The following is an 18,462-nucleotide window of genomic DNA, read 5'->3' as shown; positions in this document are numbered from 1 at the left end:
CTTATGCCCGAAACGTCGATTCTCCTGTTCCCTGGATGCTGCCGGACCTGCTGCGCTTTTCCAGCAACACATTTTCAGCTCTGATCGCCAGCATCTACAGTCCTCACTTTCTCCTCAAACACCACCATCTATGACATTTCTCAATGAAAAACAAAATATATTGTTCGAAAAGAATTTGATGGAAAAACCGAGATAAATCATTGAGCAGTGATGAGTTGACACCAAGATGGTCTCTTGAAAATCTTTAAAAATGTATGAAGAAGGAAATATCCAGGGAAGTGAGGAGTAATGACACTTTGAGAATCAGGCAATGAATGAGTTAAGAGATGGTAAGGAAATGGAGGAAAGCAATGACAATTGCTCTACTAATCATGCAGAGCAAGATAAATTGAAGGAGAAAGACTGACCATCAGACTAACGTTTATCGTAATTTGCTGGTGATCCATAAAAAGGAATATGGAAGACAAAAATATACAGTGTTTTTTTCTGACTGCAGAACACTTCAAATTGCTTCAGCCAGTAAAGTTCCTTTGAAGTGTAGCCATTGTTGGACTGTAGGAAACACAGTCATCCATTTGATTGCAGCATGCTCATATAAGCAGCAATGAGATGGCAACCAGATTACTGGATTTTAATGGCAACACTTGCAAGATAAATATTCTCCAGGATGCCAGAGAAACTCCTCTAACCGTCAAAATATCATCACAAGGTCTTTAGTGTAGAGCATTTAAGATATCACCTGGAAGAGAGCACCTCAGACACTGCAGAACTCCCTCAGCAGTGACACTGAAACTGTCAGCCTGGCTTTATTGCTTCAGTTTTATGGAGCAAGATTTGAACTCACAAACCCATGGTTCAATGTCAATAGTGTCTTGATTGGCATTGGAACTCAGGATTGTATCTAAGTCTGGAATTAATCTGGGTTTTACTTTCAGGTTTGAATATACTCAGGCAGGTTCTATTTTTTTCCCTCTCTGTAGTCTGTGGCTCCCTGGGGGAAGCTAGAGATGAGGGCAAAAAAAAAAACTGTCTTCATCAGAAATTGTGTCACCAAGGGGCTATCGCTCTCATTTTCTTACTAATTGGTAACCCACCCATGTAACATTAAAAAATGATGAATTGGTAATTTCTCCTTTGAGAAACATTGTGAGGGAGGGACTCAATAATGCAGAGAGAACAAAACTGCCATCTCATTCCCTTCAAATCACCGTGTAATTACATGTGTAAGCTTTGGATAGTGATTACTAATAGCCATTAATTAAAAACATGCAGTTCATAATTCTGTAATTTTCCAAGATAACTCATTCATTTACATTATTCTTTCAATGAGGAGTATACAAACAGAATGCGATGCTCAAAACATTATGTTCCTGCAGGTTTTATAACTCAATGCTCCTGATAGATCAGGCGTGCACACACAGAGAGTAGGCTCCACTGAGAATAGGCTGATCTGGATCAGGGCACGAGGAAAATTTCATAGAGTCATACTGTACGGAAACAGACCGCTGGGCCCACTCATCTATGTTGATAGGCATGTTTGTGAGTTTGAAGCTTCCTCCAACTTCTGATTATGATCAGGAAGTTGCTGCAAAGTAACCTGAGACTTGGAGAGTGACGGGACACATGTGGTGTGCAGCATGTCACAGGACACTCAGGGATGATAGGTAGCAACAGGAAATCGGAAGATGGGAAATAGCTGTGGGATTCCTAAGAATCAGAGATCGTGATTGAAAATTTCAGGGTGGGAACTTAATGATAAGAAATTGGAAGATGCAAGTTAGACAGAGGAGAATCAAAACTGAAACCATAACAGGGGACTTAAGACTCTGAGACCATGGCAGAAGACTTGAGAAGGGAGGTAGTTATAAGAAAGGAAATAAAGTAAACACAACAACCAATCAGTGCATAGCAAAGCCCAAGAGATGACAGATGAGGTTGATAGACAGCTAATATCCACATTGTTCCTATGGCTAATTGTGACATTTTCAGCAAAACATTAGCGCCCTTTTCCACACAGTGATGGGATTTTTTTGAATCTATCAAACAACCAAATGGAACGTTCAGTGCTGTTCTATAATCGTGCTGTTTGTGAGTGGGACATAAGCACACAACAGTGCAGGAATAGAATGGACCAGAGTTCCAGGATGCCAAAGCATCATCGTTGTGTAGTCCGTGTGCGCGGAGGTAGGGGGTGTATTTGGGTGTTGGGGTGGATATCTATGGGGCCATGGTTGCCGAAAGGTTGAGGAAGGGAATCATTGGCAAGGCAATGGTTGACGACAGTGCACCCTCCACACACTCAACTCCACCTGTCACTTCCCAATGTTCAACCCTCTACCAAGTGTTGTGTGCTATGAAGTAAGAGCTACCTCCTGAGCCCCATGGAAGTGACCATCTGGATTCTTCTTTTCAAGAAACTCAGAGAGATTTCTCTGCAATTTCAGCTGTCATACATGTAGCATATGGAATGGGTTTGTATGCAGCTAAATTACTCACAATGGCAGATGAATGAGGCTTTTATGTAATTCAGAGCCTGGGTTACCATGGGGGATGAAGGTGGATTATGGACCTTCATGTCCATAACTTAGTCCTGATGGAGGAGGAAAGGTGACCGGGGTTTAGGTACATCACTATCTGCTGAATTAAATCCCTTTCCCACTCTCCCAGTCACCTCCAGGGAATGTGGAAAATGTCACCCAATGTTTGGAAAGCTATTTGCTCCATTGTTGAACCCCCAGTTGATTTTTTAGATGCTGTCACCTCTGGCAACACATTCTGCAGTCACAGTAAGGAGCCTGACAGTGAAAAGTATGTGCAAATTGGATGTGGAGGGTCCTTGTGGTTATCCATTGCAGTGTACCGTGGCCACATTAGACTCTGCATGCTTTTGTTGACACTGTCTGGAGCCCATTCACCCAGAAACAGGCTGCTAGATATATAAAAACATAAAAACAAGGAGCAGGAGTAGGCTATCTGGCCCCTTGAGCCTGCTGTGCCACTCAGTAAGATCATGGCTAATCTTTTCATGGCCTCAGCTTCACTTACCCACCCTCTCACCATAACCCTTAGTTTTGTTACTGTTCAAAAATCTATCTATCTTTGCCTTAAAAACATTCAAGAAGGCAGCCTCAATTGCTTCACTGGGCAGGGAATTCCTCACATTCCCAACCTTTGGGTGAAGAATTTCCTCCTCAACTCAGTCCTGATCCCCCTTATTTTGGGGATATTTCCCCTCGTTCTAGTTTCACCCACCAGTGGGAACAACCTCCCTCCTCCTATCTTATCTGTTCCCTTCCTAACTTTATATGTTTGATAGGTGCTTGCTTGGAAAGTCCTGTGAGATCTTTTACACCTTCTTTATATGTTCAATCCATTTCACTGAGTCTGACCTGGATGTGAACTCAGATCCCCGATAAATAAGAGGCAGTTCACTCTTAACCGTATCATTTTGATGGAAATTAAGCATTCCCTTTACCGATTTGTGCATGGGTCCTCACTGGGAGTATGATCTTGACTCTCACCTCATTGATCTGCTTGGTGCTTCCATTTTACAGATTCCTCTCATCATTCCCAGGTCAATGTTGATTTTCTGGCTCCTTAATTCCTTCTTTTGGAAAATTTTAATTCGCTCCATGTCTGGCTTTCACTTCTCTTATTATTACTATAACTGATGTTGCGGCTGTAATCCATCCTTCTGGATTGCCCATTTGCCCTCTTGTGCTCTCTCTATCTCCACTTTCTCGTTCAATTCTAAATCTCTTTCCATCCTCTTTCATTTATTCTTTGACTTTCAGCATGGAAGGAACTCAATGAATACATAATTTTTGGGTTGACTTGTTTAATAATTAGTCATCTTCACAGTCCTATTTATAGGAACTGGTAAGAACTAGTCTATTGGGAGCATTGTACAATTCAGCAGAAGAATCTTGCCACAGTATTTTCAATTTAATTGTGCTTTTTTTCTCCCTTCCAAAACATATTTGAACAGCTTGTAGTTTTAAAGCACAGCTACTTAATGAACTAATTAAGTGAGAGACTCGTAACATGGTTTTCCACAGCACACAAGAGTTTGAAAATAATATCTTCCTCGGGACTCACAGTAAAAGAAAAATACCACAAACGCTGGAAATCTGAAATAGGATTGGAAAGTGCTGGAGAAACTCCACACATCTGACAGCATCTGTGGGGAGAGAAACAGAATTAATGTTTTGAGTCCAACGTTCTTCAGTTCTGAAGAAGTCATGAAATGTTAGCTTTGTTTCTTGCTCCACAGATGTTGCCAGACCTGTTGAGTATTCCCAACAATTTCAGTTTTTATTGTAGCTGATCTCAGCAATTGATCAATTAAAAAGAAACACTATGGAAATTGCACCTGCTCTTGAAACTAGCCCAAAGAGAAAGGTAAATCAGCAAATATTTCTAAGAGAAAATATTAAAGAAGTGCAGGGAATTGAAAATAAATTACTGACTTGTTTTGTTAGATAGCAATTCTAGATAGGCATAATGGAATGAATAGCCTCCTTCAATACTGACAAATTCTATTGTGTTAGCTGATGGAATGGATTGCAAAAAGAGTCCAATGTTTAATGCATGACTTTAGACAAGTCTCACTTTATCCACAGTTCAGGATGCTTATGGGCAACTCCAATCTGAAGCTAATTCGATAAAAGCATAAGATGTCAGAGTAGAAGTAGGCCATTCAGCCTATTGAGACTGCTCTGCTAGTCTATGAGATCTTGATTGCTCTGATCATCCTCAACTTCACTTTGCTGCACTTCCCTGCTATCCTTCTTCCAACACAAAGTTGTGAAGCATCACATTGACCCATATGGGTTGCCTGTGTTCCTCTCTTAGTTATCCATTATTCAAAGTCCTCAAGCAATTGAAACTGAACCTTAAGACTGAATTTGGCAGTAGGTTGGGTTGAGGATTGGAGTTGATTCCAGATTTACTCATTCAAGTTAAGTTCCACCAGTTGCCGTAACAAGATTTTAACTCCCCAAAGCATTGGTCTGGCCATCCAGATGACTATTCTAGTGACACTGATCACTCCACCACTGTCCCCAAACCTGGAATGAGATTGAGAAGCAGTGTCAATTAAGACCAGTTGTTTCCAGGTAGCAATAGGAAGACTTTATGGTACAATAGTCGTCCTTAGAGATTAGATTAGATTTCCCTACAATGTGGAAACAGGCCCTTGAGCCCAACAAGTCCACACTGACCCTCTGAAGAATAACCCACCCAGACCCATTTCCCTCTGACCTGCACATCTTTGAACTGTGGGAGGAAACCGGAGCACCCGGAGGAAACCCACGCAGCCACGGGGAGAATGTGCAAACTCCACACAGTCAGTCGCCTGAGGCTGGATTTGAACCTGGGTCCCTGGCTCTGTGAGGCAGCAGTGTTAACCACTGAGCCACTGCACCACCTTAGTGTTCCTATGTCTAAGACAAGACACCCTGGTGTTGTCTCACCTGCTCCAGAGGTGTGTGTGATATGTCTGAATGGGTTGATGAAAAAACATCTAGTTCGCAATGTGGGCATCCCACTTGGGTTTCCATGTCAAGGCCAACATGGAAGGTTGAGAATGGATGACGTAGGGGAGAATGGAATGAAGAGCTGTGTGAGGCAGTACTAAAGTCAAGGACTGTTCATGTATCAGTTAAGAGTGACTTGGTAACAGGATACCGGCCTTTGCAGAGTTACTTCAGTGTCAACCACCCAACCAACTGCTTCATGATTTTAGCATCTGGTCCCACGATGGGTGGGTTCTGGGGGTGTTGAATATCAGCTGGTTGATGACCAGAAACCAGAGCTGCAGCAAGTGAGAGGATGTGTGGGGTCTGGGGTGGTCCAGGAGGGGTGTGTGTGTGTGTGGGGGAGGGTCACATGATTCATAAAGCTGGGGTTCCTGTGTTTTGCAGCTGCCCAGATCATACCTCTGGATCCAGGAGCTACTCCCCTGAGATCTCAATCACACTAAACAATTCACAAGACTAGGACCCAGAATGAGGAGGATTGATTGAAGTTGGGATTGTTCTCCCTGGAGAGAAGCTGGCTGAGAGATTTCATAGAGCTTTATAAAATCATGAGGGGCCCAGATAGAGTAGATCAGGAGAAACTGTTCCCACTCCTATGAGGAACAAGAATGAAAAGGCAGTGATTTATAGTGATCTGCAAGTTAAGAAGGACATTGACCTATGGGGACATCACAGAATTGGTACAACTGGCGTTTATTAAAAGTTTGACAGGTGCTTTACAATTTTCACAACAGTACACCTCCCATCATTCTGTACTCTGGCAATGACAACCTCTTTCATATTTCCAATTTTAGTTGTTGTGCCTTTGGTAGCCAAGCCCTTACCTATCTAGGCACTAAGCTCTGAAATTCTCTCTGGAATTCTGTCTGGATTTCTCTCCCTACACCTTATGTGCCTTTCCTCCTTTCTTCCCTCCATTAAGATGCTCCTTGAACTTTTATCTCTCTGACCCAGCTTGCAGTCCCCGAGCTGAATAGCTCCTTTTCAAGAAAACACAGAGCTGCAGATTCTAGAAATCCGAAATTAAAATGGAGAATGTTAGAGAAACTCAGCAGGTCTGATACCGTGTGTGGAGAGAGAGACAGAGTTAATGTTTCAAGTCCAGTGACTCTTCGGGACAAAACGTTACCTCTGTTGCTCTCTCCACAGATGCTGCCAAACCTGCTAAGTTTCTCTAACACTTTGTTTTCATTTCTTCTCCCCTGCCCCCCCCCCCCCCCCCCCCCCCCCCCCCCCCCCCTGCACCCCGCCTCCTTTTGAAGTTTCATCTTAACTTTTGTTTCATAGTCACTCTGTGAATCACCTTGTTTCATGAAAATGCACTACAACATTGTGAATTTTTTTTCACAGCACCTTCCCCTTGCTGAAGTCAGTGCTCCTCTAAAACGTTGTTCTCACCAAGCAACACATTTATTCAAAATCAGAAGAATTAGACAAAACGCACAGGCATGGTTGCTTGATTTATTTTTCAAGTCCTGCCAGAATAACAATTACCTTTGGAATGGATAATCCACCAGTTAATTACCGTGAGTTGTAATTAAGATCGAAAGGTATTGCAACACAATCTGAACAGTCCTGATTGCTTCCCGGCTTTACGAACAGTATCATTACTGTTTGATGGGACAATCTGAGATAGGGACATTACTCCCGTGTTGTGACAGTTGAGCATATTTACCTGCATTGTTCTTGATTGTGAAATTGGGGTTCCTGGAAATCTCTGGTGCCAGGTTGTAGAAGAAATATTGCCCAGCCTTTGGGTCGTCCTTATCTGTGGCACTGACTGTTTGAATGACCTGTTAATGATTAAATGAACAGTGAAGACAAGCACTGGTAGTAAAATCAGAACACAACAGCAGGGTGCGGAGTCAGGTACAGGTTCATCTGCTACTGTTTTACCAGCAAAACTGTGAATATTTTCTTCAGAAAAAGCTTGTACATTGATAAGAACTGGCAGGTGAAACTAGAACTAGGGGACATTGCCTCAAAATAAGGCTCATTGCGGAGGAACCTCTTCACCCAAAGTGTAGTGAATCTGTGGAATTCCCTGCCCAGTGAAGCAGTTGAGGCGACCTCATTGAATGTTTTTAAGGAAAAGACAGGTAGATTTTTGAACAGTAAAGGAATTAAGGATAATGCTGATGGGCAGGTAAGCATACCTGAGTCCATAAAAGAGACCAGTCATGATCTTATTGAATGTTAGAGCAGGCTCAAGGGGCTCGATGGCCTACTCCTGCTCTTAGTTCTTACGTTGCATTCAAAGGTAGGAATCCTCCCATGCTTTCCTAATGTTGCTCAAGCACAATGACCAGAATAATCTTTACATCTTGACTTCTCTACCTCCCAATCATTTTTTTCCTGGAGGCACTGATCAATGATAGATTACTTTCCCCAGGGCGGTTGATTGGCTCAGTTGGCTGGACGGTTGATTTGTGATACAGAATAATATCAAACAGGCTGGGTTCCATTCCTACACTGGCTGAGGTTACCCTGAAGAACTCATCTTCCCCCCTCACCTGAGGTGCGGTGACCCTCAGGTGAAATGACCACCAATCATCTCTGTAATGACAGAGCATTCCTATGATCTGGGGAGGCCATGGTGACTTTATCTTTATTATTCCATGAGTACAAATACCTTGCAATGGTTCCATCAGTCTTACACGGGCTCAACAGAGGGTATCATTAAGTTATCCTTGTTCTGCATTCGCTCGGACTCAATATTAAGTTAAATAATTTGACGGCCTGAGCGCCTTCTCCCATGTCCTTACCTCAACCTCCCCACACCCCAGGGCTTGCCATCACCAAGTATGGAAGGTTTGAGTTATAAAGAAAGGCTGGATAGGCTGGGGCTTTTTTACTGGAGCATAGGAGGTTGAGAGGTGACCTGATAGAAGTTGATAAAATAATGAGGTATGGATAGAGTTAATGGGAATTGTCATTTCTCTGCGATGGGAGATTTCAAGACGAGGGGGGATATTTTTAAGGTGGAGGAGAGAGATTTAAAAAAGACATGAGGGGCAATTTGTTTTTTTACACAGAGGGTGGTTTGTGTGTGGAATGAACTTGCTGAGGAAGTGGTAGATATGGATACAACAATAAGATTGAAAAGACATTTGGATAGATACATGAATAGGAAGGATTTGGAGGGATAAGGAGCAGGAGTAGGCAGGTGGGACTAGATTGGGTTGGGTTTATGTTTGGTTTGGACTGGTTGGAAGGAAGGGTTTGTTTCCATGTTGTGTGACTGCATGACTCTATGACCTGGCTTGCTACAACAGCCAACCCATTGTCAGTGTCTAATGGTCCCCATTAACAGCTATCGATTTTTCCCAGGCTGACATTTACCCATTCCTTTGTCTGTCCAACTGCTGTTCTCACTCTCTGGGCTTTATCTCTGTCTATTGTTTGCTCCTCCCCCAACCCACCTTCAGCATATATACCAACCTTTTCCTAGCTACCATCAGTTCTGAAGACGGGTCAGTGGACCCAAAATGTTAACACTGCTTTCTCTCCACAGATGCTGCCAGACCTGCTGAATTTACCCAGCAATTTCTGCTTTTGTTTCTGTCCCAACCCTAGGCTAACTCTTGCTCAGATCCCCAGTGAACGCATTGTCATTGTGAGTGGGGGTACTTCTCTGGATGTTGGGGTCTACCTGTCTGGCTCCGTCAATAAAAGGTAACTGACTTACCCCTACCTCCTGCAGTGAGTACCTCAAAACAGACACTCCTGCACATTCTCCTTGTCACCCCTATCTCATGTGGTGGCAAGGCCAAGTCAATAGAGCTACTGGCTCTCTGATTGGATCAGAGATACTGAGATGCATGGAAGGAGACAAAGTAGTAAGCTATTTGGTCCTTTGAGCCTGTTCTGTCATTCAATATGGTAATGGCTGATTATTCTACTCAGAACCCCATCCCGCCCCCTCATGCCCTCTGATCCTTTTAGCCCTAAGAATTACATCTCACTCCTTCTGAAGAAAACATTCAATGTTTTGGCCTTGACCGCTTTCCATGGCAAAGAATTTCACAAGCCTCACCACTCTCTGGGTGAAGAAATTTCTCTACATCTCAGTCCGAAATGGCCTACCCATCATCCTGAGACTGTAATTCTAGTTCTGGAAGTCATTGGGAGTCTAACTGTCCTTTTGTAACTAAATGATGGGCATCACAACCCCGATATCTGGGCCCACAACCTCATTGGCACCGAATTTGGGATGTATTCCGACTGGTGAAATCTTGGTTGATTTGTGACTGCTTCCCCGCACCGGCCTGGTTAACTAACAAGCCCTTCAAAACCACCAAGAAACCATATTGCCAGTATCATTGGGGCAGTAGGGTTGGGTGATACACGTCTGCGTTTACCACGTGTTGAGAACAAATAAAGGATCGAAAGAGCATTCTCATCTGTATGACAGAGTGTCAGACATGTGGGTATGTTCAGCACATGAGTTTGCAGCAAGCTTTGTGCTTTTAATTGCTTCTACTTTGGAAATCAGAGAGACTTCACTTGTAGAGGCAGGTTCATCTGAGATGTTCAGGAGGGCAATGGATGATTGCTTAAATAGAAATAGTGTACAAAAAACCCCAAGAGAATGATATTAAATCATGATATTTTACAGAGCCAACGCATAAATGATGGGTCAAATGGCCTCCAACTGTGCCCCAATCCTCTGATTATTTTTTTTTGTGCAGGCTTGTATCAGAGTAATGCGAGGTGTTACAGACCAGAGAAAGAATTGAACAATATATCCATTGCTGTATTGTGCAGAAAACAGCTGTTTATTTGTAGACATCAAAGTTCTCCAAGCTACAATTAGTGAAAAGATATTCTATAATCTCTTGCTGCGTTGTTGGTTGAGGGATACGTATTGACCAGAACACTGGGTAGAAATCCTTAGTTCCTCAAATAACACCATTGGATCTTTCACATCCCTTGGAAGGGCAGGAAGGGTCTCTGTCCCCTTTTCTGAAAGGTAGCAGCTCTGACTGTGCAGCACTCCCCCAGTAGGGTACTGAGCATTAGCCTAGATTCAGTAGTCAAAAAATGGCGGTGTTTTTTGAATTTCTGAGATGACTGCACAACTCCCAGTGTTTGCACCCAGTGTCTGATCACTGAGGAGTGAAGTATAAACCTCTACCCTTTTACAGATGTTAGATATAATGAACAAACAGCAAAATTGGCTGGTACATTCTCCATCTCCCTTCGCTAAACTGGGGTCAATTGCAAAACACAGCTGATGCTGTTAACCTAACAAAGACCACGGAGCAAAGCTTGATGCTTTCCTGAATCAAAGTCAGTGAAAGCTGGAGAAACTCAGCAGGTCCTTCAGCATCTGTGGAGAGAGAGAAACAGAGTTAATGTTTCAAGTCCAGCATGACACCGCTTCAGAACTGTTCTGGAGAAGAATCACAGAAGACTTGAAATGTTAACTGTGTTTCTCTCTCCACAGCTGCTGCCAGACCTGCTGAGCTTCTCCAGTGCTCTCTGTGTTTGTTTCAGATTTCCAGTATCTGCAGTATTTTGCATTTACTGGATGTTATTAGGTGAGGTATGTGGGAGACACTATTGTGAGGACAACAGCAGCTATTGTATCATTTTAAGTTACCAATGTCCAACACAGCACGAGTAACTTCAATAAACCCACTGAGTGGGCAAATTACTGTATCAGATGGAAATGGGGTTTTATGCCGTTCCCTGCATCATTCCCCACTCATGTAAGATGGTGCCGGGATTTTGGAACAAGCAGTGAACCCAATCCTATCTGTATCCTGACAATAACCAGCCCTTTTCATTTGAATACATGCCAATAAAGCTAATACTAATTCTACCAGACAAGGTTAAAACAGTCCCCTGTGAGCATTTTGTTTCTTCTCTAAGAATGAGTGCCCTTGGGCATTGGTCATGGGCATCAAAAATGCTTAATGTCTGTATTGATGTACCCACCTGTCCAGATTTCCCATTTTCGCACAAGTATGCTTCAGTTTGTGAGGCAAGTTCCGGAGCATTGTCATTAACATCAAGCACTTTAATAGCCACTGGTACACGGGATACTTGGCTATGATTCCCTGCAGGCAAAAATAAAATAAGATACAGTCAGCTAACACTCTAAACACCACCAACAAGAGCGGGGCAGCGGATACATGGGAACACCACAACATGTGAGTTCCCCACTCAGCATCCTTACTTGGAAATATATCACTGTCCCTTCACTGTTAAAATCCTGGATTTCCCTTCTGAAGGGTATTGTGGGTCTACCGACAGCACAAGGACTGCCGCTCACCAACCATCTTCTCAAGGGACAGGCAATAAATGCTACATGGCACCTCCAAGATGGTAAGACACTACAATGTACTTCACTGGAAATTTATCAATCAAATTGTGATATGAAAGAAGAAAGGTTAGGCAGTAAAGTGGAGATAATTGGGAGAGAATTCTCGAGCTTCAGACCTCAATAATTTAATGCCTCAGTCATCCATGGAGCAGGGTCAAAATTTGTGGAAACCTCAGCAGACCACAATTGAAGGACCACGTATTGTTTGGACTATTGTCGAGCTGAAGGGATTTGCAGATATGGTGAAGTGTAAGGCAATGGACAGCTTGAAAACCAAGGTGAGGATCTTAACATTAAGACATTGCTCAGCCAGAAGCCAGTGGAATTGAATGTGCACAGGGATGGGGAATGTACGAGACTTGGAGCGAGGAAAGACAGCTGAATTTTGAATGACCTCAAGTTTATAGAGGGTAGAAAGTAGGAGGCCAAGCAGGGCATCTGTTAGAAGGGTCAATGTTCAAGGTACAAAATGGCATGGATGAGAGTTTCCATCACACATGACAGATGGAGGAGATTGGCCAGGTATAGCTCAGGTATCATGGTAGGTAATCTTTGTGATAGGATGGATTTATGGTCAGAAACTCAGCCCAGATCAAATATGAAAGCAAGTTTGTGAACAGTCAAGTTCAGCCTTAGGAAGTTGACAGGAAGAGGGACAGAATTAGCAGTTACCCAGTGACATTTGTGGTTAATTTCCCAATATTTAGATGGAGAAAGTTTTTACTTATCCAGTCATGGGTGGCAAGGCAAGCAGTCTGACAATTTAGTGACTGCAGAGGGAGCTGAAAGTGATGGTGGTGAAGTAGATCTGGGTATCAAAGCAATGTGTTTTTTGGACTATGTCTGCAAGGACCAGGGAGATGAGAATGAGGGGAGTTAAGGATAAATCTTTTGGATGAGGGAATGCAGCAGCACCAGAGGTAATAGTCTGAGAACTGGAAAAGAAACTACTGCAGTTGGGTAAATAATAATTGGGACAGGTGTGCAGACTCAGCTGGACAGTGCTAAAGGCACTTGGGTGGAAGTCAACAGATGTAGGCAGGCCCACAGGTTAACAGAATACTTATTCATCAGAAATATTGGTCCGTTTCTGTTCTTGGTTTGCTTGGCATTCTTTCTGCCGCTCAGGGAAGTTGGTGTTATAATTATTTGTAGTTCAATTCATTATTTGCTTTGAAGAAAAGGAGAGAAAAGAATTCAGAGCTACCAACTGTCCTGCATCTGCTGTCTTCTTTATGTCTGCAATCTTTAAAATCCAAACGTTGTTGCTTTCACGCCATGCCACTAAGCACTCAATCCCTTTCCTGTATTTTGTTTCAGCACTGTTTGAGATTCAAGCTCCAACAGTGGTGTCATCAGCAAACGTATAAATGGAGTTGGGCTGGAATATGGCCACAGTCCTGAATGTATAAGGAGTATGTCAACATGGCCTCACACCTAAAATACGTTGTCTGACCTGAGGTCTCACCTTTATTCTGATAAAAACTGAAGTTAACTTGGGTCAGTCACTTGAAAGAACTTCTGTCATTTACATATTAATCAATCGAAACCTGCACCTTCTTTCTAACTGATTAAAGACTTAATAGCCATTTAGGATTACACAATACATTTAGATAAGTTGTATGACCCTTTGAACTTTTACTTATAAATTCTGCTACTGATGTATTCTATCTCGCTACCTGCCTGAGGAAGGAGCAGTAACTGAAAGCTTGTGGCTTCAAATCAACCTGTTGGACTATAACCTGGTGTGGTGTGATTTTTGACTTTGTACACCCCAGTCCAACACTGGCACCTTCACCTTATAGCAGGGGGTGAGTACATAGCCTTGTGGGGCACCAATGTAGAGGATTATGGTAGAGGAGGTGCTGTCGCTACTGATTGTGGTCTATGGGTCAGGGAGTTGAGGATCCAGTTACAGAGGGTGAAGCCGAGACAGAGGTCTCAGAGTTTAGAGATGAGTTTGTTTGGAATTGTGGTGTTGAAGGCAGAATTGTAGTCAATACAGTCAATACAATCCTTGTTCTCCAGATGTTACAGGGATGATGGAGGGTCAAGGTGTAGGTGTCTGCTTTTACATCAATAAGCAAAGGATCAAGGCAGTTTGGTTGGCTGGATTTGATATAAGGCATTACGAAACAAATGTGATATAATCAGTTCAAACACATTGATGAGATCATCTTCAACTCTTTAAATACAAAGGTTGCACACACAAAGTTTAACCTTTTAAGTCCTATTATCATTCTGGTCAATCTGTGCTGTGACATTGCCTTCAGTGTCAATACATGGCACTTAGATATAAGATTTACAAAGGACACTGCCGAAATATAACAAAATAATAACTTCAGCAAGTTGTGCTCAGGTTTTCTTTTTCATTAGCAAATGAAATTTTCCCACACAAATATTTTCCCACCTCATTAAAATGTAAAACTGTCACTTCATAAATAAGGGATGTGTGTAAATCAATATTGAACACACCAAAAAGCAAATAATCGCTACATTTTGTGCGGAGGAGACAGCACCAAGAAAAATTGATGTAAATTCGCCAAATGATCTGGCACATATTTCACTTCAGTCGGAAATGTAAACATTAATTTGAGATCAGTTCTAATTGTTCATTAAACAGGAAGCAGAATACAAATTATTTCTCGCTGGTTTGAATTCTCAGCCAGTGAAGGCGCGATGTCGTACAATGTCAAGAAGAGACAAGTTTGCTTTTGTTTTTTGTAAGCTTGATCTGGTCTCTGCTTTGTCAGTCAAAGAGACTGGAGATTAGTAGCATTATAATACACTCCACTGTTCTATGCCTTAACACCATGAGGTATAGGAGCAGATATAGACCATTGGTCCATTGAGTATTTGCTATTTGAGAATGATATGTTTCTCAACCCTAATCTCCTGCCATCTTTCCATTACCATTGAACCCCTTACACGTCAAGAACCTTTCTATCTCTGTCTTCGAGAAACTTGGCCTCCATAGCCATCTGCAACACTGAGTTCCACAGATTCACCATCCTTTGGTTGAAAAAATTTCCTCCTCGTCTCAGTTCTAAAGGGTCATCTCTTTGCTCTGAGACTGTACCTGGATCCTCAACTCCCTGACCCATAGACCACAATCAGTAGCGACAGCACCTCCTCCACCATAATCCTCAACCCATTCCCATTCCTTCCCTTCCTTTTAGCTTTACTTATTACGCTGTCTGTCACCGTGACCTCCTTCCCATCCTGTTAGTTTTACTTGTTGTCTGTATCGGGTCTTTCTTGAAAGGAACTTAAAAGACCCCTATATCGACAACAAGCAAAATTAATGTCATTTACAAAATACCTTGCAAGATCTGTAACAAACACTACATTGGGCAAACAGGCAGAAAACTAGCCACCAGGATATATGACATCAACTAGCCACAAAACGACATGATCCACTCTCACTAATATCCTTACATACGGATGAGGAAGAACACCACTTCAACTGGGACAACACATCCATCCTAGGACAAGTCAAACAGAGACATGCACAAGAATTCCTGGAAGAATGGCATTCCAACCGGAACTCTATCAACAAACACATTGACTTGGAGCCGATTTACCACCCCTGAGAAAAAGAACAGGAAATGACATAGCCATAGGAAATGACATCACCACAGTAAAAACAATCACTAACCCAAAGAAACCCAAACATATAAATAGAAAGCAGGAATCATCGGCAATGCTTAGTGCAGAGGCTCACTGATGATGTTACCTAGTATGGTGACAAAACACCTGAAAACGAACCTTCCAGCTCAGCGAGCAATCCTACATCCAGTACCTCAACCAGCAACAAATCTTCTCAAAACTCACTAAGAGCATTCTATATTCTAACCACTCAGTGTCACTTCTGCTTATTTTGTCAATCACCTCTGCTCGGATTGGGTAAGGATAGATTTAATTCCTTCAGGAATATTAGTGAAGGAGGTGGAAGTTTCAAACAATCCAACAATTCCATGGTTACTTTCACAGATATTACCTTCTTACTTAAAAAAGTTTCTGAAACCATTGCCATGCATGTTGGATTTCTCTTTGATTTCAAGCCTCTTGAGTTCTTGCCCTGTCTCATAACAAATAAGCTATTGAACACAACGAACACAACACAGATTTGGAGGAAGTAGGCCGAAAGAGCAAAAATTCGAAAAGCAGAGAAAATTAACTGCAAGCGTGTTTCTAATGATAACCATTGACCACATGTTGCAAGAAGAGAAACGTCTTAATATATACAAAGTTTTCTTTGCACGAATGTATTAATTATTCACGAGTCAATCCACATTGATGTTGCACAGGGGTTTTGCAAGAGATGCGTCAGCTTTCTCTTTTCACATCTTCAAACTCTTTCGCTGGAGAATAGTATGAAGTGTTGGAAGGATTCACAGCTTGATTAATAATGTGATAAGTGCCAAAGATCCTTCAGACTCAGCTTGGCTGATCTGTTACTGCAGAGGATTCGAACCAGGACCCTATTGTGAGGCAAGGACACTATCACTAAACCAAAGGTTTGACCCTCGACTGTAGCTCAAGGTGGCAGAGATTAATTTACCAGAGCAAGCAAGCATATTCAAATTGGTCATTTAACACTATGTTCAGCTCCTGTTATTCTATTCCCATTATAATTTTGGTGGTTTTTCATTATAAATAGAGTCAAGAGCTGTACAGCATAGAAACAGACCCTTCGGTCCAACTCATCCATGCAGACCTAAATTAATCTAGTCTGTTTGCCAGCATTTGGCCCATATTCCTCTAAACTCTTCCTTCCAGGTGCCATTTAAATGTTGTAATTGTACCAGCCTCTACCACTCCCTTTGGCAGCTCATTCCGTACACATACCACCCTCTGAGTGAAAAAGTTGCTCTTTTGGTCCCTTTTATGTCTTTCCCCTCTCACCCTAAACCTATACCCTCTCGTTCTGGACTCCCCCACCTCAGGGAAAAGACCTCGTCTATTTACCCTATCCATGCCCCTCCTGATTTTATAAATTTCTACAATATCATCCCTCAGCCTCTGATGCTCCAGAGTTTAGAATTAGCTTCAGTTTCTTACTTCAAAGGGCTTTAGGGCAGTCATGGAACAAGTCACCATAGCGGGAAGGTTTAGTTGGTAAAGCTTCCAAATTAGAAGTGTTTGGTTAGAACGAAGAAAGTTTAGGTTCTCAGACTTATGGTAAATTTTACAAAAACAAATTTGGAAAAGACTCATTGAAGTGACTCCACGGGTCAGAGTAAAGAACTGTCAGGGATTAGTTTTAAAGAGTCGAGACCATGGTATAATTTCTCTGGATTTGAGTTTCTGTAATGGTTACTATTGGGAAATAAGTTGAAACTTAAATTGCTTTGCAGTTCAAGATCTTCCTGTCTTAATTATGCAAATAGCTTGGTTTATTCTTTTTCCTTTGTACAATAAGCCTTTGTTCTGTTGTTAAAGAACATTTGCAGTCTCATGTAAATACGTTCCAGTAACTAATCACCACACTATTTAAGCATACAAACAATTTCATTTTAAGATCTGGCAGAGGACCACCAGCTAACATTGTAAAATATGTATTTCCACATTCTCAACTCTTCGTCAATTATCTTTGCATTTTCATTTGAGTGAGTTTGCTTTTTGGCAATAAACCAGTTATTTGCTGGTGACTAAAAGAGCACAGCTGCCATGCTGTATCTGAGATCTGCACGTGGTCACATCATCAATCCAACTAAACTTCAATCTTGTGATCAGTGGAGGAGTAGGATGATGAAAGGTAATGGTGTGTACCTCTGACCTCGATCGCAACAATATATTTCAGCAGCGGAGCGGGTCACAGGCTGAGTCCTGGAGTGGGGTCAGAGCGAGTGCTGGAGTGGGGTCAGAGCGAGTGCTGGAGTGGGGTCAGAGCGAGTGCTGGAGTGGGGTCAGAGCGAGTCCTGGAGTGGGGTCAGAGCGGGTCCTGGAGTGGGGTCAGAGCGAGTCCTGGAGTGGGGTCAGTGCGGGTCCTGGAGTGGGGTCAGAGCGAGTGCTGGAGTGGGGCCAGAGCGGGTCCTGGAGTGGGGTCAGAGCGAGTCCTGGAGTGGGGTCAGAGCGAGTCCTGGAGTGGGTCAGTGCGGGTCCTGGAATTGGGTCAGAGCGAGTGCCGGAGTGGGGTCAGAGCGGGTGCCGGAGTGAGGTCAGAGCGAGTGCTGGAGTGGGGTTAGACCGAGTGCTGGAGTGGTGTCAGAGCGGGTCCTGGAGTGGGGTCAGAGCGGGTCCTGGAGTGGGGTCAGAGCGAGTCCTGGAGTGGGGTCAGAGCGAGTCCTGGAATGGTGTCAGAGCGGGTCCTGGAGTCGGTTCAGACTGAATGCCGGAGTGGGGTCAGAGCGGGTCCTGGAGTGGGGTCAGAGCGAGTCCTGGAGTGGGGTCAGAGCGGGTCCTGGAGTGGGGTCAGAGCGAGTCCTGGAGTGAGGTCAGAGCGAGTCCTGGAGTGAGGTCAGAGCGAGTCCTGGAGTGGGGTCAGAGCAAGTCCTGGAGTGGGGTCACAGCGAGTCCTGGAGTGGGGTCAGAGCGAGTCTTGGAGTGGGGTCACAGCGAGTCCTGGAGTGGGGTCAGAGCGAGTGC

General features: G+C 43.1%; 1 protein-coding gene across 1 annotated transcript in view; it reads right to left on the bottom strand.

Moving 5' to 3' along the window:
• The window catches only part of LOC122558714 (cadherin-8-like), a 309,702-nt gene that overhangs the window by 23,869 nt on the left and 267,371 nt on the right, over window positions 1-18,462 (bottom strand). The window contains exons 9-10 of the mRNA XM_043707506.1: window positions 11,484-11,605; window positions 7,216-7,333 (exon numbers count right to left, since the gene is read on the bottom strand). Coding sequence (XP_043563441.1) covers window positions 7,216-7,333; window positions 11,484-11,605 — 240 coding nt within the window. The remainder of the gene's footprint in view (window positions 1-7,215; window positions 7,334-11,483; window positions 11,606-18,462) is intronic.

The sequence above is a fragment of the Chiloscyllium plagiosum genome, chromosome 17 (assembly GCF_004010195.1).
Source record: "Chiloscyllium plagiosum isolate BGI_BamShark_2017 chromosome 17, ASM401019v2, whole genome shotgun sequence".
NCBI classification, from domain to species: Eukaryota; Metazoa; Chordata; class Chondrichthyes; order Orectolobiformes; family Hemiscylliidae; genus Chiloscyllium; species Chiloscyllium plagiosum.
The sequence above is the reverse complement of the archived record's forward strand: the minus strand, read 5'-3'. Positions and strand labels throughout refer to the sequence as shown.